Source organism: Canis lupus, chromosome 11 (assembly GCF_003254725.2).
Source record: "Canis lupus dingo isolate Sandy chromosome 11, ASM325472v2, whole genome shotgun sequence".
Classification (NCBI taxonomy): domain Eukaryota; kingdom Metazoa; phylum Chordata; class Mammalia; order Carnivora; family Canidae; genus Canis; species Canis lupus.
Genome location: NC_064253.1, coordinates 3,122,727 through 3,143,183, shown reverse-complemented (window position 1 = coordinate 3,143,183; position 20,457 = coordinate 3,122,727). Strand labels below are relative to the sequence as shown.

Sequence of the window (20,457 nt, the reverse complement as noted above, 5' to 3'; positions counted from 1 at the left end):
GGGCCTTCAGGAAGACCTGGGGTGGGGGGCGGGGGGTGGGGGCAGGGGACATGCAGGCCCATTCGCACACCCAGGCACACAGTCACACCCATGCATCTATAGGCACACACTCGAAGGTACACTCACGTGTGTGCACACTCACATGCACCCACACTTGCTCTCATGTGCTTACACACTACATGCACACAGTCTTGTGCCCTCCACACCTCCCAGCGGCTCATCCTCACACACAGTCCCCATACTCCAGTCCAAATGCCACACAAACTCACCCTTCCACTTAACCGCAGGACACACCACAGGGCAGAAAAGAAGATGCCATGGATGACGGCAACTCGCACACCACACACAAAAGGGCACTGTCCAATCAGTGGACAGACTGTGGGTTTTTTGTGTGATGATCCTCCTGGCCAGCCCCAAGCGGAGTAGCTTTTATTTCAGCTGTCTCCTAAAAATCCCAGAAATCACTGTAATTGCTTTATGACTTGTTTCACAATTCAAAGTTGGAGGCAAAGTCCGTTTTAGAAGCTGAAATCAGTCATTTGAAAGCACATTCCTCCTCCTCCTCCCCCACTACCCGATTTTGCGGCTACATCAAAAAAATAAAGATTTTCTCATTTTACCAATGTGCCTTGAAGCAGATGTGTGTGAGGCCTCTAATCCATCAGGTTAATCACGAGCATTTGGGGGTGTTCGTGCCATGTTGCATAACCACAAGAACAGACTTATTACTTAAAGTAAATTTATTAGGTGTTTGGGTGCCCTTTTGCAATGAGAAATCCATCTCATAATTCTTGTGAATAAATCAGGTTTTTATTCTGGTCATAAACATGAATTTTTCTTGTCTAGATGAAAACAGTTTCATTCCGCCTAAAGAGAAATGGGATGGGGGGAATAAATGGAGGGATGAAGGCAATCTGGTCCCTGCTTTTTTTTCTGCAGTGACCAAGCAGTCCCATTTCCCGTCACTGACTCAGAGTCTGGACCCATGTTAATACCTTTTCCATGTCCGTGTGGCCTTTAGAAGCCGGCAGGATACCAGCGTTAAAGGGACCGTGGGGGGACACCTGGGTGGCTCAGTGGCTGAGCTTCTGCCTTCGGCTCAGGTCGTGATCCCAAGGTCCTGGAATCGAGTCCCACATCGGATTCCCAACAGGGAACCTGCTTCTTTCTCTGCCTGGGTCTCTGCCTCTCTCTCTGTGCCTCTCATGAATAAATAAATTAAATCTATTTTTAAAAATAAAATAAAAAGGACTATGGGGCCTTCTCTCCAATTTGCAAACAGACAGACACATGTCTTCTGGATTCATGCAAAGAGAGCCTTCTAAGAAGAACAGCCATGTGCACCATGTGTATGACGTCTGGGGTACTTGGGGCATATTAGGTTTTGTAATCCCCATAGAAACCTCATGAGGCAAGTACTATAATCCTCATTTAACAGATGGGCAGAGGTGCACCTGGGTGGCTCAGTCAGTTGAGCATCTGACTCTTGGTTTTGGTTCAGGTCATGATCAAAGTCCTGGGATCAAGCCCTGCATCAGCTCCAGGCTCAGCATAGAGTCTGCTTGTCCCTCTCCCTCTGCTCCTCCCCGATCCTGTCTCTTTTTAAATAAATAAAATATTAAAAAAAAAAAAACAGATGGGCAAACAGAGGTTTGGAAAAGCAGTCATTTATCTGAAGTTACAAGCCTGGGAAATGGCAGAGCTGAGACACGAACTCTGGTCTACTTAAAGCTAAAGCACTCCCTGCCACCTGCACATCTGTCAGGCCAGGAGGATGTCCTCACTGGCAGAAAAAGCTGCTACTGCAGCCAGGAGGGTGAAAGGGCTCAGGACTAGGAGTCAGGTCCCTTGGGTTCAGGTAATCGTTGACACCTGGGGCCAGTCTGCCCCTTCTAGAAGGGTGCAGCCCACTTGCCAGGGGGTGGGGGTGGAAGACTGGGGTGAGGCCTTTTAGAAACACCCTGAAGATGCACATGTGAACCCTCTGCCCGGGGTGTGCCTCAGAGAGGCACTCAATCATCTCCCCTGTAGCTTCTAGGAGCGCACTGACATGCCTTTCTCTAAAACTACATCTGTGAACTTATTTTTTCTCCCAACGATTCGTGCTTAGTCCTGAAGTATGTTTCCGGATATGATGAAGGGATGTTTTTTGAGTGGCTGTGTCAACAATTAAAGATTAATCCTGATCCTGCACGTGGAGAAAATCGAACCAGGAAGGAGCTGGAGCTCGTGTGTGGCCTCCAGAGAGCACTCCCAAACCAAATTACATGTGTTCACAGAGTTAGAAAGGAGGTACAGCCACACACTGAAGGAAGGCAATGCCTGGCCCTGCCAAACACTGCTCCAGAAAGGGGTTGGCACCACACCAAAAAAAATGAGCCTAATTCTGAGATGGATCTTCAATTTTTCTATATCTCATTTTCTTTAAAAGATTTTATTTATTTATGTATTAGAGAGAGAGAGAGAGCAAGAGTGGGGGTGAGGGGCAGAGGGAGAAGCAGACTCCCCACTGAGCAGGGAGCCCGACGCAGAGCTGGATCCCAGGACCCCGGGATCATGCCCCCAGGATCGAGCCCAAGGCAGAAGCTTAATCGTCTGAGCCACCCAGGTGCCCCTCCATATCTTGTTTCAAGGTTTTCTTTATAATTGCCTTTTGCTTACAGCAACAACAACCCCAAATGAAATTAAAAATTCAACCAAAAGATCAGACTCCATGCTGCCCATCATAAAATCTGAAGCATGACTTCACTACAATACAATTTTGGAATACCACAGGAGGATAAATGAGCATGGCCTGGACAAATTTGGATATTCTAAAATCAAAACAAAACAGAAAAAAGCCCTAAAGATGTTCCTCTTTAGGCAGTTACTTACATCCTACAGAACAACAGAAGGAAGAAACTTGCCCCATGAAACTACTGGCTGTGCCACATTCTGTGCCAACAAAAATCTGAAGGAGGCCTAGATTCTGTTTTGATAGAAAGGTGCAGATTCCATTTATGGGATCAGATGCAGTAGTGAAACATGACCATAAAGATTGTGCAGAACCTGGAAAGATGTTTTTGATAGAAGGCTAAAATGCATACAAGGAAGGTATAAATGGTGCACACTCTGTGGTTAGCACTGGGTAGGTGTAAATCTGTCTAAAGATTAAAGACTGGATGAGATTATGCAAAATGTTAAATAGGCCTTGTTTCAGGGTGGTGGGCTTATCAATAACATTAATCATGTTAAAGCAACCATATTTTGGTTTGGTTTGGTTTTTAAGAAAAGGAGGAAAGGGAAGGGTAGTCCAACTGGAATGCTGTCGCCCAACACTGGGTCCAACACCCTGGATATGGAGGTGGCCACAGCTCAGCAGCTGTGGCAGCTGGAGAGCCAATGAGCATGGCAGGAGGCAAAGACAAAAGGGTCTGTACCTGCCTTGCAGAGAGCAGCTTTGAAAGAACTCCATTTCCCAGCAACATCTATCAATGTGTCATAGTGGGGGTTAGAATTAATTTGGGGAGAGGGAGAAATGTGTAGAAATCTGGTAAAGGAGAGGGCATTTCTGAAGGTGTAGGATTATATCAAAACCCTCTGGGGCCCTGCACGGGAAGAGCAGGGGATCCAGTGCCCAGAGTTTACCCCTATGTTGAAATCTAATCCTCAATATGATATTAGCTGATGGGGCCTTTGGGAGGTGATTAGGCCACAAGGGTGGGACCTTATGATGGGATTAGTGCCCTTATTAAAAAGACCTCTGAGAGGGGCACTTGGGTGGCTCTATGGTTGAGCCATCGGCTCAGATCATGATCCCAGGGTCCCAGGATCGAGTTCTGCCTTGGGCTCCCCACAGGGAGCCTGCTTCTCCCTCTGCCTATGTCTCTACCTCTCTCTGTATCTCTCATGACTAAATAAAATCTATTTTAAAAAAGTGCAAGAATCCAAAGTCATGTAGAAAGGCTGAATCTAATGAGATGATGCTCATGAGGGTAAAGGGGACATCCTGCTCTGGGGACCACGGTTACTAGTGTACATATGCTAGAAGGGAATCTGGGGGCCATGGTGACATATAACAGCCGAGAAAAGCCACGGAGACCACGGCCAGAGGTAAGGGAGGATGAAGAAGAGAGCTGTCTGGGCACACCTGATGGATACAGGGCTCCCTACACGAGTTTGGGTGTAGTGATCTTCTTGTCCTGGGAGCAGCTGAACCAGTTTCTCCAACCTGACCAGCCTCTCCCACCTACTGCAGGGTGACACAGGTATTCCCATTCCCTGTGTCTGCTGCAATGTGGGAAAAAGCTGGAAAGTGGGACCCCAGAGTGCCATCCCAGGATGGAGGTCAGCCCAGCCAGTCACTGTGGGGTCAGAAGAGCAACCATAAAGACCATACCCCATAAAGAAGGGGGTTGTGCTGGAGACAATCCCCGGACACACCAACCTTGCCTTTGACTCTGGCTGGGGGCAGAGCTGGAGACCTGACCTTGAGGAAAAGAGAAATTTTGTGGCTGAGGAGCATTCTCAAAGGGGGTGTGGTTATGAAAACCGTGGTGGGCTGGTGGATGACCGGCCCCCGCATGCCCCTATTCTTCTACAGCACCGACACTGCTGGTTGCTCCCCAAAACATTCTCAGTCCTCCTTCCTAACAAAGCCACCATTCTCTTCCAGTGGCAATGTGCCCAGCCTCAGGGGAGGAATCAAGATTGGTCCAGCCTCCTGTGGCAACCCCATTACCTTGCCAGTGACAGGATGATGGCAATTGGGGGCCTTGGCTCTGGTTGATGGCCATCCAGGATGTCTCCTGAGAGGTGCTGGGAGCTTCCCCTCTCTGACTCAAGAAAAAGAGAAAGCCTATTGAGAAGATAACTTTTTTCCTGCCCCCTTGCCTTCTATCTTGGTTACTCTTGTATGAAGACACCAGCTTGGCGCTATGGCAGCCATTTTGAAACCATGAGGAAAAGCCAAGAGAATGGCAGACCCTGGCCTGGCCCCCACTGGTGCCCAAGTTGCAGGACTAACCCAGAACTGCTAACTAACTTCCAGGCTCCTCTGGTTATGCAAGACAATTCAATGGCTGTACTGTTTAAGCCACCACCCTCAGGTATTCTGCTACTCACCATCAAAAGCACATTCATTGGCCAACACTATCCTCTATATTATTTTATTTGCTTGTCACTACACAGGTCCTTGTGAGCCTCACATTAGGAAACAGGAAGCTGCCGCCCAGGAAGTTGAAGAGGTGAGATGACACCAGCTGGCAAATGGCAGGACCGGAGCCCTTCTCTGCCAGCTGGGATAACTTCATTCCATTTGTGGACGATCCAACTTTGGGAGACATGCTGCAAATCTTCAAAACCAGTAATGTAAATGTCTGATTAACATTTCCAAAATTTGTTTGCAAGAAGAATGCCCTGACAGCTGGCTCATCCTAAGCATGCTGCTATTTTTTTTTTAAAGATTTGCTTATTTATTTATTTGAGAGAGAATGAGCATAAATAGGTGAAGGGGTAGAGGGAGAGGAAGAAGCAGACTCTGCTGAGCATGGAGCCCGATGTGGGGCTTGATCTCATGACCCTGAGATCATGCCCTGAGCTGAAACCAAGAGTCAGCCACTCAACCGACTGAGCCACCCACACACTGCTATGTTTTAATACTCTGGTTTCTCTTCAGATTGCATTAATCTTTCGCCTTTTCCTAAACAAGTTGCTGTATTCATAAAGTTCTCCCAAATTGTTCCCCCACCTCCACGAAAACAAAAAACACAACAACAAGAAGAAGGAAAGAATAAAGGGAAAGTGAGCATGCCAGGAAGTCATTGGAAAGAAACTTTTTGGTCTGAGAGCCAGGAAATGTCAAGGAAACAAATGTCACTACAATTGACCCTCCATCTCCTCTGGTTCCGTGGGATTCCAAGACTGCCTCTTTATTAACGGGTACACTGTAGGGCAGTCCTGACAAGTGGCAGGCTGCCACAGAGGCTGAAAAAGCTACCTGTGATTCTGGGGTTTATGGTAATTTAACTAATAGATATAGTAGTTGATGGTAGGGAAGGAAATTGAATTTTACCCTGAGTCTCTGAGTTTTTCTTGTTTTCAAACTGATTGGTCTGGACAATGGAAGACCAGGAGCCAACAATAAATCCATTGTAAGCTGGAAATGGTCTCCTCTGAATACAGCTAAATATTTCTTTAATCCTTGTATTAAATTTGTCACTGTAGTATGAGAGCTATTTTATTTACTCTAAAATTTAAGCTGTTGTAACACTGTAATTATAGATGTAACAAGTGGGGGGCTTGATATCTTCGGCAACCTATTTAAGGCACTTTAAAAGCATAATATCAGATGCTTGGGTTGCATTTATATTTTCAAGTCACGATGAAGATACTATCATTAATGACTTTTTTATGTTCTGAAAGCCATCTCTTTCATTTTTGTATCATGGGAAGGGTCTTTAATAATCCCAAGTTAACATGAAAATGCCTTTTTTTTTTTTGTAGTTTCTCTGTCTACATTATCGGGCACATCAGCCAGTCCCCAAAAAAGTTATGTCACAGTTCTGTTCCCAAGGGAACAGACACATTGGGTCCCCTATTAACAGTGGCTTTTGTTGGCTTGTTTTTTAATTTTTTTTCTGACATTAAAGTGGTGTGTGGTTGGCAAGGATTTCTCTTCCTCAATTTGGATGTTGTTTCTGCCTCTAAAACTCTGAAAACAAGCTTGTTGATAAAGGACAAGCTGCAGGCACCCTCACATGCATCACTACTTCATCAGAGACTCCAAAGAGGCTTCACCAAAAATAAATCAGTACTGAAAGCCATGTTCAAGTCCAAACGTGCTTCCCTTAAGAGATTTTCAGCTCAATGTGTACTTGTCCTCCGTATGTAACAGTTCAAAGAAGTATCTTCACATCTATTGAAAGCCGATTACTAACCATGATCGTGCACCTCCCAGCCCCCACCCCTACTCCTCATCTCAGCCAGGGGCTCTAGGGTCACTGGCCAGCCAGACTGTGTGCATTTCCCATCCAGTGACACTGGTGAGAAGAATGGCTCATCACAGGAACAGACTGGTGTCCTGGCAAGAGATGCCTTCTCACAGAGGACCCCCAGACAACCGGAAGCTCCACCCTGAGGGCGTGAAACCATGGCATTCTGACACTCCACGGGCCAGTCTGGACTCCAAGCACTTAATGCTCTTCAACTACATCCAACTGAACCGAGTTCAGTTAGCTAGTTGTACAACATGTTTACCAACGTCCCATGCCAGCCTGCTGAGTGGTGCAGGGAATTTCACCTGGAAGTCCCAGGATGTGAAATTTCCCCTCTGCCTTGCTAGTCAAGAGCAGAGAGACTGAGACAGAGCCAGAGACAAAGAGACATGAAGCTCTGCCCAAGAATTTTTAGCTCAAGCACTAGAATCCCACCCAGGTAAAATCAGTGCCTCGGGAGGGAGCAGAATGAAGTCATTGTAGTCTCTCCCCTCAGATCCTTAATCCTCAAGGTCTGGGACTTGTGAATCCACACTTTTTCAGCTGTGGCTGCTCTGCCAGGACACCTGCCCCGTGCCTGCCACCAGAACGTGGACACAATTTGCAAGATCCTTGTAAAAGATTTTACCGGGATTTCCATTTTGCTCCATAGGGGCTTGCGGTTTATTTTTAACCAAGAGGGGCCTCCTATCAGAAAGGACGGCTACAGTTATTGCTCTAGCAGAAATGTTACTGGGCCTCCATAAATCAATTCAACACCCTGGCCTCTAGGGATTTGCCAAAAGATAACAGGCAGCAATTATGAAAGCTTCACCACCAGTTGTCAGCAGGGCTCCACGGAGATTTCGGAAGTCTGGGGGCACACTTTCAAGGCAAAAATTGTAAATCAGGGACTCCTGGATGACTCAGCAGTGGAGTGTCTGCCTTCGCCTCACAACAGGACCCCAGGGTCCTGGGATGGAGTCCCCCGTTGGGCTCCCCGCGGGGAGCCTGCTTTTCGCTCTGCTTCTCTCTGTGTGTCTCTCATGAATAAATAAATAATTTTTAAAAACTGGAAAACACGAAGCATCAATTCTGCTCAAAACCATGCTGGAGGACAGGTCATGCTGGTTTAAATTAAAGCCACTGAGAAACAGGGACTTCGGACTAGAGGGTGTGGGGCAATCTTCTCCCATTCCCCCAAAGATTCCAAATGAACTCAAGAGTGGACACAGCTTACTTGATACCTTGATAAAGATCACATTGGACGCAGTTTAGGGGAATCGGTAGGTAACAGGCCTGGCCTACGTCTCCTTTACCTTGAAACCCTGGCCCTTTTCAGGCTATCTTTAAGGATGCTAGGATCCAGGGATCCCTGGGTGGTGCAGCAGTTTAGGGCCTGCCTTTGGCCCAGGGCGCGATCCTGGAGACCCGGGATCGAATCCCACGTCGGGCTCCCTGCATGGAGCCTGCCTATGTCTCTGCCCGCCCCCCCCCGTGTGTGTGTGTGTGTGTGTGACTATCATAAATAAATTAAAAAAAAAAAAAAAAAGATGCCGGGATCCATTTTTCCCAGGAGACCCCTGGCCAGTCCACCTGCCTGTCACAGTTCTCTGGGAGTCGGGGAGGGAGGCACTGCTGCACCAGAAGCGGAGGTTTTTAATGAAAATGATGGGTGAGCACTTTGAGGCTCCCAATGTGGCTTCTGCTTTGAGGACACACAACAGCAACCTTCGAAGTGTCACAGAGTTTCATAAGACGCTTCCAACCAGCGCAAGAAATTTCAGGATGTATCTGCATCGCTTGAAACCAGAATCGCTTTGGGTTTTGTGTTTGTTTTCCTGCCCCTCATCTTCCCAGGTTTCGGTGGCACTGGGTGTCCACGCGGGTCCGAGAGCCCCGGAACGCAGCCCCTCCAGGATGGAGCCGCCCGAAAACAAGCGTCTCCGGAGGGCGGTGGACAGGGAAGGCTGGGCTGACCAGGTCGCTCCGAGGCCCTCGCCTCCGCCGGGGCCGCCCGCCCGCTGGGGAGCCCGCGCGTCTCCAGGGGCTGCGCAGCGCTGGTGCCGGCGGCCGCTCCGCTCCGCTCCGCTACCGAGGAGGCTCATCCGCCCGAGCCTGGGCATCAGCCCCGCGCAGAGGAGCCCGGCGCCCCCCGCCGCGGGAAGCGTCCGGGGCGAGCGAGCGCACAGCCCCGGGGAGCCTCGCGCCTCCAGCTCCGAGACCCTTCCCAAGTCCCTAGTCTTTCCTCGGACTCTCCCGCGGCCAGAGCGGGGACCGCAGGACGCCCTCGGGGACCGCACCCGCAACCTCGGCTCGCCGCGCAGGCCCCGGGGGGAGAGCCCTCGCCGGGCAGAGGCGCCGCCCCGCCCCGCCCCGCCGCGCCCCGCGCCCCGCGCCCCGCGCCCCGCGCCCCTCACCTCGCGCAGCAGGCGCTCCAGGTGCGGCTCGGCCCAGGCGGCCAGGGCGCCCGGCGGCCCCGCGCGCCGCAGCAGCTCGCGCTCCTCCTCCAGCGTCGCCACCCGGCCCTGCAGCGCGGCCGCCTGGGCGCCCAGCAGCAGGCAGGCGGCCGCGGAGCCCACAGAGAGCAGCAGGCACAAGGCGCTCACCGCCCAGGCCCCGGCCGCCGTCGCGGGGCGCCCCCCGCCGCCGCCCGCCGGGCCGTCCTTCCGCGCGTCGCCGCCGGCGCGCTGGCCCGGGCTCATGGCGCGCTGGTCGCGCGGGGGTCTCCGAGGGGGCGTGCGGGGCCGCGGGCGCGGGCTGGCGCGCGGGAGCCGGCGGGAGAGCCCGAGGCACGAGGTCGGCCGGGCGCGGGGCTTGGCCTCCGGGCAGCAGCGGAGCGCGGCGCACGCCCCCCTCTCCCCGCCAGCTCCTCCGCAGCGGCCACTTTGGGCAGTTTCCTCTATGCAAATGGGCCCTGCCAGAAAAGGAGCCGGGACCCACCCAGGGGAGGAGCGGCCCGGCCGGCCCCGCGCCGCGAGGGGCGGAGAGGGAAGGGAGCTGGCTCCGCTGAGCCCCCCGCCCCCGCCCGCGCGCGCCGGGCCCACCCCTGGCCCGGCCCGGCCCGGCCCGGCCCGGCTCTCCGCCTCACCTGTCCCGGTCGCCGGGCTGCTCCCCACTGCCGCGCGCGCACCTCCGCGGTGCCCCAGCCCCAGGGCCCCTGCCATCCCCAGAGGTCTGCGCTGCGCCCAGAGACGCAAGCGTCTTCTGCAGCCCGCCTCGGGCTGGAGCATCGTCCGTGGCTGGAGGAAATGCCCCTAAACTTGTGAATTAACCTTTCTGACACTTTTTAAAAAGTTCCTAACCTCAAATCCCGTGAAGTTAGTGAGTCCGTCCTGGACGGTGCCTTGGCGCCACTCGGTGGCCGAAAGCGTTCTCTGCGCCACTCGCGCTTACAGACGCAGTCCGGAGGTGGAGATCTCTCTGAGCAGAAAGGTGCCTCTTAGAATCTTAGCGCTCTCACCACTTATTAGGTGCCAGACATGCGATGCTGGGAGCTGAAATGATAAGATCTTGTTCCTGACTTAGGAGGATTTTCATTTGAGAAAAATCGAGACTATCACAAATGGAAAAGATGGGGAGAAAGATCTCCAACTTTCGTTCAGGTGATGGCTTCATTCTGTAGTGGAAGCGCAACCACACTGAGCCCACTGCGCGGTCCTGCTGCAAATTTAGATCACAGGTAGGAAAGCCTGAATGAGAAGGAAGAAGCCCTTACAGGTTGGTGGGGGTTTTTTGGTTTTTGTTTTGTTTTTTTGAGATTTCATTTCTTTATTTCAGAGAGAAAGAGCTCAGAAGCACAAGCATGAGCAGGGGGAGGAGCAGAGGGAGATGGAGAAGCAGACTCCTCACCGAACAGGAAGCTGGATATACAGGACTCTATCCCAGGACCTGCGGATCACGACCTGAGCTGAAAGCAGACGCTTAACTGACTGAGCCACCCAGGTGCCCTGAGGCCTTCACAGTCTTTCCAAAGAAAGGGAAGAAAGGCTGGAAGTCAGGTGTTATATTTATATTCTAAAATGGGTCTCACCATAACACTTCCACTAACATCTATAATACTCAAATAAAGCCAAATAAAACTTGATGCTTCCACTAATGTCTATAATACTCAAATAAAAACACTTAGATTTTTGTGATTTGGGCAACTCCACAACCATTTTTGAAAAAAAAAAAAGATGTTATATCTATATCTTCCCTCTCACTTTCTGGCTATCTATGGATTATTAATTTCTGTAGCCAGATTACAAAACTGTTGGCCTCCAGCTGACATGTTCCTCCTTACTCCCTTAATTCAGAGGGGAGAATTACCTCTGAGAGTGGGATAAAACAGAAGTGACTGGCATCTTACTTCTCCAAATAGCTATGAGCTTCCTTAGGTAAATTGGGGTTATGGTTAGGTGATTATACAGAGATAGGTCTCAGGCTATGCTAAAATCAAGTGTGTGCCCAATAAACAGTCTGAAAAGTAATTGCTAAGCAAACCAGATTGTCTACTCAGAAAGAGCCCAACACCATCTTATAGGTTAGCACTTCAGTCTTGGTGCAGACACGTAGGCTAATTGCCCATCACCTGTTAATGTTACTGCATGTCCCCGTGTTTATAGCAGCATTATCTACAGTAGCCAAATTATGGAGGCAGCCCAAGTGTCCATCGACTGATGAATGGATAAAGAAAAGGTGGTTAATATACATACAATGGAATATTACTCAGCCCTAAAGAAGAATGAAATCTTGCCACCTGGAATAGCATGGATGGAGCTAGAGTATGATGCTAAGCGAAATAAGTCAGAGAATGAAAATACCATATGATTTCACTTCTATGTGGAATTTAAGAAACAAAACAAATGATCCTAGGGGAAAAAGAGAGAGAGATGAACCAAGGGCAGCCCCAGTGGCGCAGCGGTTTAGTGCCGCCTGCAGCCCAGGGTGTGATCCTGGGGACCTGGGATCGAGTCCCACGTCAGGCTGCCTGCATGGAGCCTACTTCTCCCTCTGCCTGTGTCTCTGCTTCTCTCTCTCTCTCTCTGAATAAATAAATAAATCTAAAAAAAAAAAAAAAAAGAGAGATGAACCAAGACTCTTAACTCTAGAGAACAAACTGATGGTTACCAGAGGGGAGGTAGGGAGAGGATGATGGGGGAGATAGGTGATGGGGATTATTAAGGAGCACACTTGTGATAAGCACCACCAGGTATTGTATAGAAGTGATGAATGACTAAATTGTATGCCTGAAACTAATACAACACTGTATGTTAACTCACTGATATTTAAATTACCAAAAAAAAAAAAAAAAAACCCACAATGCTAAGCTCATTGATCCTTTAGCCTTTGTCTGCCTCCTACCTCACTATCTGGAATGTTCTGCTCTCAGGTCTTTGAACAGCAAGTTCTTCCTTCGAGTCAAGGTCCCCAGGTCCTCAAACCTCACCGCCTCTGAAAGACCTCCCCTGGCTGCCCAGCCTAAGGTATTTGCACCCGCTGCCCCTCCTCCAAAGGATTACTCAAGGGATTAGGCCATTTATCACTGTTTGAAGTGACCTTTTCATTAGCAAGACATTTGTCTTGCTCACCACTGTTTTCTCAAGAAACAGAACAGGATCTGACACAGGCTGATGCTTGATAAATATTTGTCAAATGAATTAAGGAAAGGTGAAAATAGGTTTACTGCCTGCGGCTCACTTTAAAAGGCTGGGAAGAAAATACTCTTATTTTTGTTAGTTGGAGTCCTAGAAGGAACAGATGGCATCCTCGGACTATAGACAGCCTGAATGTAAAGACTCTGTACAAAGTGAGGCAGTTTAAGGGAAGTCAACGGGGGTGGGGGTTGCTCAAGAAGCCTCCTGGGGTATCAACAGTGGGGAGCCATTATCATTTCTAACTGAAGGCCTGAGGAGAAGGAGCTGTTGTGGGAACCCCATGAATGTTCGGAGCTATAAAAAAAGTATGCACAAGAGGAGCTGTGGACTCTGGTTAAGGGCCACCATGAGGCGGAAGGTGGGAGTTGCGGGGGGAAATCTTTCTCTCTTCCTGCTCTCTGATCTGCTGGGTCTCCTCCTTCCCACTGACTGAACCGACAGGGCAGGGAACCCAGATGATGCAGTGCAAGAGGTGAGCCTGCTAAGGACAGAGGGGTGGAGAGATGAAGAGCAGCTCTGTAGGGTGCGGGGGGGGGAGGGGGGAGAAGAGAATCTCCACCATGTTACCAAACATGCATATAGCACCTACCGAGCTCAATATAGCTACTGCTGCTTCTGGATGGCTAACCCATCAGCAATAGGTACTAATCTTCAGGGAGACCAACTGGCTGCTTGGTGGCAAATCACCTATTTTGGATTCTGTCTGTCTTCCACGGGCCAGCAGTTTGTCTCTCATGAGGATAGCTAGCCAATCCAGGTATGGGTTTCTTTCCTGTCTGCAGAGACTCAGCCAGAACCACTATGCTTACAGACTGCACAGCATGTAGGTATGGAATACATTACAACATAGCATCTGAACAGGGACCCACTTTACCATGGCAGTGAGCCCATAACCATGGAATCCACGGGTTGCGTGGATATGCTGCACCAGCCAGAAGCAGCCAGGCTCACAGAAGATTGTAACTGCCTTTCTTTTTTTTTTTTTTTTTAAGGTTTTATTTATTCATTCATTCATGAGAGACACAGATAGAGAGAGAGAGGCAGAGACACAGTGGAAGGAGAAGCAGGCTCCATGCAGGGAGCCCGATCTGGGACTCGATCCCAGGTCTCCAGGATCACGCCCTGGGCCAAAGGCAGGTGCCAAACCGCTGAGCCACCCGGGCTGCCCTGGAACTGCCTTTCAAAGGCACAGGTGAAGAACAAACTCATAGTATTCAGACACAATACAGTGGTGCCTTTATCTATGGGGAATAAATTCTTTATCTATGGGGAATAAATTCCAAGACCCCCAGGGGATACCTGACACTGTAGATGGTACCAAACCCTGTATATACTATATTTTTCTCCTCTATACATTCCTGTGATAAAGTTTAATTTATAAATGAGGCACCATAAAAGATTAACAATAAAAAATTGGAACAACTATAACAATATACTGTAATAAAGTTATAGGAGGGATGCCTGGGTGGCTCAGTGGTTGAGTATCTGTTTTTGGCTCAGGGCATGATCCTGGGATCCTGGGATCCTGGGATCCCGGGATCCAGTCCTACAGGAGGCCTGCTTCTCCCTCTGCCTATGTCTCTGCCTCTCTTTCTGTGTCTCTCGTGAATAAATAAAATCTTTTTTTTTTTTAAGATTCTATTTATTCATGAGAGACAGACAAAGAGAGAGAGAAAGAAGCAGAGACACAGGCAGAGGGAGAAGCAGGCTCCATGCAGGGAGCCTGACGTGGGACTCGATCCCGGGTCTCCAAGATCAGGCCCGGGACTGCAGTCGGCGCTAAACCGCTGCACCACCGGGGCTGCCCAATCCAGCAGCTTTTAAAGTGCTGGACTTTTTAAGTTTAAAGAAAAAAACAAACAACAACAAAAAAACATGTACATTTCATTTCTATTTCTAATGGGAAACATTTTAAGTCATGGGGTGGGGAGAGAGGCCTGGGAACTCTCCCAAATCTACATAATCTTTGATTCATCTCATTACACACAACCACTGCTAATAGTATCTGAAAGAACTAATAAGTCTATGAGGTACCTGTCTCAAAGGATACTTCAGGTGGTTTCAAGTCTTCATAATTAAATCTATCTTTTAATTACTTATGATATCCTCCTGAAATCGTGACATTTAAACCAGACTAAAGTCAGGAAGGGAGTGAATGTAAGAAAATGTATCTGAATAGCAGACATTCTTGATTGGTAAAAATAAAAACCAAATTTCTTTGAAAATCCTATTCTCCATGATTTTTCAGTGAAATGTCACTTTGTAAAAACCAGAACTTTAGGGAGTCAAAAATAGATTAAAGATATTTATTTATTTATTTATTTATTTATTTATTTATTTATTTATTTAGACGGGGGTGGTAGAGGGGCAGAGGGAGAGGGAGAGAATCCCAAGCAGACAGACTCCCTACTGAGAGCAGAGCCTGACTTGGGGCTCAATCTCCCAAACCCTGAGATCACAACCTGAACCAAAATCAAGAGTCAGACACTTAACTGACTGAACCACTCAGACACTTCCAAAAATAGAATTCTTGATAGTTTAGTAATTTCTGGTGCCATAATGAGGAACAATTAACATTGTTAGAAAATTTTTTTTTAAATACAAGAAGTCATCTGGGTTAAAACATTTATAAAAAAGAGTGACTGCTTTTTATTAGTGAGAGCAGGTAATTTGCTGGATGTTTTTAATCACCCTATAGCAGAGCTATTACCCCTAAGAAATTCCAAGTAACAAAGTTACTTTAAATCATTTACTCCCCAGGGACACCTAGGTGGCTCAGTGGTTGAGCGTCTGCCTTTGGCTCAGGTCCTGGGATCGAGTCCTGCATCAGGTTCCCTGCAGGGAGCCTACTTCTCCCTCTGCCTAATGTCGCTGCCTCTGTCTTTCATGAATAAATAAAATCTTAAAAAAAAAAAATCATTTACTCCCCAAACACAGAGAAGACCCGGTACTGATTTTGGAACCATACTGGGAAGAAGTCTGAGCTCTTTTGGTTCACTGAACCCTTACCCCAAGAAATTATCTGATAGGTGAGAAATGAAGGACACAAAAGGGCTGGAAGCTTTTTTACATCATGGTATTTCAACTTGGAGGCTTGATGAGAACTAGGTTTTTGTTTTAAGGCAGTGATACTGCACTGGTGCTATGTATTTCCTATTGCACCAACCCAGAAGCACATCTGTACGTCACCTGGTTGTCGGTCTGAGGTTCAGATTGATCCGAGTTCATGTGTTCTCAACCTGATACCTTCATCATAAAGTTCTCCATCAATTTTTCACCCAATGGTTTTAACCATTACTTCATTAAGCATCGCAACATAGTGCTTTTCTAGCATTCTTTCTGTGTTTACTAGGAGGAATTCTGTTTTAAAAATTTCAGGATAAAAATCCTGTTTATAGGATCAGTGGGGACTACAGAAACAGACATCACTCTGATGAAATATTAAACATGAAAAAATTTTTTAAAGATTTAGTTTTTCATGAGACACACACACAGAGAGAGGCAGAGACACAGGCAGAAGAAGTGGGCTCCCTATGGGGAGCCCGATGCAGGACTCAATCCCAGGACCAAGACCTGAGCCAAAGGCAAATGCTCAACCACTGAGCCCTCATATGGGAAATTCTTTAAAGAAAAATGACCCAGTTTCATTAGCAAAGAAAATGAGTGGACGGCAAAAAGCAACACACCATGATTCTAAGAGACCCAAGGCACTGTGTGGATGGATCCCTTCTGGGTCCCGATTCAAAGCAACGATTACAAAATGACATTTTAAGACAAACTTCATTTTTAAAAAGTATTTTTAAACTTTATTTATTCATGAGAGACACAGGCAGAGAGAGAGGCAGGCTGCATGCAGGAAGCCCAATGTGGGACTCAATCTGGCCAGGACCCCAGGATCACACCCTGAACCAAAGGCAGACGCCAACTGCTGAGCCACCCAGGTGTCCCTCTTAAGACAAACTTTAAAGAGACTCAATATCAGATACGAAACTATTTTGTTAGATATGTTAATAGCATATTTTTAAAACTGATCTGTTAAAAGGTATACAGAAATATTTTGGGCAAAAGGATATGGTATCTGGCATTTGTGTATAAATACGATAGGAAAATAGGTTGAGGAAGAGATGAAACAAAATTTGCAAAGTGTTTTTAATTTTTGAAGCTGGGCTGTAAGTACTTAAGAGGTTCATTATTTTACTTTTGCATTGTATTTTTAAGAATTAATTACCAATATGGAACTAGTCAGCTTCCTTTCCCTACCTACATGACTCAAAATAAGTGTATTCACATTACCTAGATCCCAGAGGCTGGACTGACCAAATTGTAAAACTCACCTTTGACTTTACATTTCCTCTATCTAAAAAAAAAAAAAAAAAAAAAAAAAAAGACAAAACCAATTAACCGAACAAAACTTTAGCTTAAGGATTTTGCTGGAGATGGCAACTTCCTAAAAACTGTTAAAATGATCAACTCTTTAAGAATTAAAATTGTTTCCTATTTATTTACAAACCTTCAATCTATAAGCCAACAATTATGACACTGGCATCAATACTATTATTCGAAACGAATCCTTTTGACCATATTTGAAAATGTAGCCTATTAAGTAGTACTGGATATTTCCATTTAAAAGATTTTATTTGCACCAAGTTTTGTGGGAATCACAAACTTCAAATTGAAAAGGATTTTAAGACTCAGTGCACCTTACTGGCTAAGTTTGTCTTCATTTATTCACTTCCTCATGTCAAGACAAGCTTTAAGGCATGTGTCTACTTACTTAAAAAAAGTTTTAAAATTCAAATGACCATACTATTTTAATCATTTTGACGGTTGAAGCTACATGTCATCTGTAGTAAAGAACACTGTGAAGCTGGAATCCAAGTAATAAAACTTCTATTAACCATTACTTTCCATTCCATCACAACTCATTTCACATAAAATTGTAAACATGAATCTAGGAGACCTGAGTGTAAGTCACAAAAGACAGCCACAATTGAGAGAGTTGGCCAAATCATTTCCAATTCCTCCAGCATCTAGCTCTTCAAAATTACTTGAAGTTTTCAATGTTATGAACTGTAAAACTTCACAGGGTAACTTGCTATCAATTAATAGCGGGCATCAATTTTATTCATCTGCTCTGAACATTCTGATGAATGCGCAGGTGAATGACAACACTTGAGAAACCAGCAGGAGCTGAAAACACTGCAAACCATCTATTTAGCTGCACTTTAAAAAATGCCTCCTGGGTGGCTCAGTGGTTGAGCGTCTGCCTTTGGCTCAGGTCATGATCCCGGTTTGGCTGTTGATAATGCTATAAACATAGGGGTGCACGAATCCCTTCGAATCAGTTTCGTATCCTTTGGGTAAATACCTACCAGTGTAATTGCGGGTTGTAGGATAGTTCTATTTTTAGCTTTCTGAGGGTCCTGGGATAAAGTTCTGCATTGTACAAACAGTAAACTGCAAGGTCTCAAATTAAGAAAGATACCTAAATATAAATGATCCATATTTATTCATTGGCCATTCTAACTCTTTCCTGTTAATGCTGAAGCTCCAAGTGGCATCCAGTAAAAATCTGGTGCTTTTCAGGAGAGTTCAGATGCACAAGGATAAAGCCATAGGAACCTGAGAGGAAGGTTGGCAGTAAACATTCCTAACGATACCAGAGGTACTACCCTACCAAAATATTTCTTCTAATTTATTGAAATTTCACTTTAATTTCCAAAATTCTAGGAATTATGCCTAGAAATTAGCAAGCCCTCTGTGAAGAACTTAAGTACTTTTGAGATGAGAAAGGGAGTTAGCAATCATTAACTTCTTAGAAAAAGCACATTTTTCTTTCTTCCTACATCTTAAGTTCAGCTACTCTGAGAAGTGAGTTTCCTGATGGAGGAGAGAGTAAACATTAATCTGGGAACTTGAAGCACCTGTAGGGGAAGCACAAGTAGACTGGAAACAGGGAACGTAAAGGATGGCAGACATCTTAATCTACATGGCAATGTTGCTAGAGTCAGGGAGAACATTTTCTTTGCATCAAATAAATGCTTTTTAAAAACCTTGTTACACATCCAGATGGCTAACATGCATAAGATGCTCAACTTCACTCATCATCAGGGAAATACAAGTCAGAACCATCCTAAGATCCCACCTCACACCTGTAAGACTGGCTAAAATGAACACAAGAAACTATAGGTGTTGGTGAGGTTGAGGGGAACCCTCACACTCGGGGAAAGCAAGCTGGTGCAGCAGCCACTCCTGAAAAGATGGAGACCCCTCAAAAAGCTAAAAAGAACTATCCTACAACCCAGCAATTGCACTATGTATTTACCCAAAGGATACAAAAAACTGATTCAAAGGGTTACATGCACGCATTTATAGCATTATCAACAACAGCCAAACCATGACAGAGTCCAAATGCCCATCGACGGATCAATGGATAAAGCAGATGTGGCATGAATACAATGGAGTATTACTCAGCCATCAAAAATCATTTTGCCATTTGCAACAACATGGATGGAGCAAAATGAGAAAGACCAATGTATGATTTCATTCATGTAAGTTTAAGTACAAAACAAACGAGGATAGGGGGAAGAAGAGAGGAAAACCAAGAAACAGAATCTTAACAGAGAACACAGTGCTACTCACCAGAGAGGAAAGTGGGGAGATGGGGGAAACGGGTGATGGGGATTAAGGAGGGCACTGGTTGTGATGAGCACTGGGTATTGTATGCAAGTGTTGGACCTCTAAATTCTACATTTTTATACTGTATATTTTTTTAAGATTTTATTTATTTATCCATGAGAGACACAGAGAGAGAGGGAGAGGCAGAGACACAGGCAGAGGGAGAAGCAGGCTCCATGCAGGGAGCCCGACGTGGGACTCGATCCCAGGTCTCCAGGATCACACCCTGGGCTGCAGGCGGCGCTAAACCGCTGAGCCACCAGGGCTGCCCTATTATACTGTATGTTAACTGGAATTCAAATATAAAGGAAGAAAAAAAAAAGCACCTTGTCACATATAGTTCGACTACTATGAAGGAACAGTTACTCTATATGTTGACGGCATCAGAGGCCCAAGCATAATTTATGCAGTGAATCTGTGGCAGAATTTCAGCTTTCTTAAATTCCCAGTCAACTTCAGGAACAAGAAGCCAATTTGTTAAATTGGCAAATGCCATCTGTGAATAATAATGTAGACGGCCCAGCCTGCTTTCACTATTTGTCATACAAGACAATCCCATGTGTTCCATGTTTAAAATAAAAACCAGGCAACTCCACAATCTCTGTGTAATACGTATAAAATGCCAAGATTTTGACAAAAAAACAAAACAAACCCCACCCTGTATCTGAATATATGGACTCTACAACAAGAAATATTTCTACCTGGCAGTTCTTGGTTTTTAATAAATTAAGTAACATTAACCATGTAGTTTCTAATGTGAAACAAGTAATAGTAAGAAAAAACACCTATATGGGAACAAAAAAGTTACCATATTAACCAATTATGGTCTGGAAATTTCTGGTTTCTTTTCAAGTGTTCTCCAATTAAATCATTCTTTTGTTCCACTAAAGATTAACACAAATATAAACTGCTCAATAATCTTAATTCTCATAGGCTGAGGGTGAAATATTTATTTACTGCATTTGATGCAGAAACTGCTGTTCCACAATTTCAAAACTCCTTGATGTGGAACTAAAAATTAAATCCTTAGTCATCAGAATTCCTATTTTTTTTTTTTGTGACTTGCCAGTTAGACCTTAACCTTAAATGAAGCGTGTATGTGGTTTTATTACACCACCTGTCATGATGGATAAACTGATCTTTCCATGAATGCTCCTTATCACCACTGACATTACCCAATGAGACAG

The 20,457-nt window shown here is 46.2% G+C and overlaps 1 protein-coding gene across 1 annotated transcript in view; it reads right to left on the bottom strand.

Moving 5' to 3' along the window:
• COL23A1 (collagen type XXIII alpha 1 chain) overlaps nucleotides 1-9,673 on the bottom strand; it is a 322,022-nt gene extending 312,349 nt beyond the window's left edge. Inside the window, exon 1 of the mRNA XM_025446682.3 lies at nucleotides 9,374-9,673. Within this exon, the coding sequence (XP_025302467.1) occupies nucleotides 9,374-9,658 (285 nt within the window). The 5' untranslated portion in view covers nucleotides 9,659-9,673. The remainder of the gene's footprint in view (nucleotides 1-9,373) is intronic.
• Nucleotides 9,674-20,457: the final 10,784 nt, after the last annotated feature.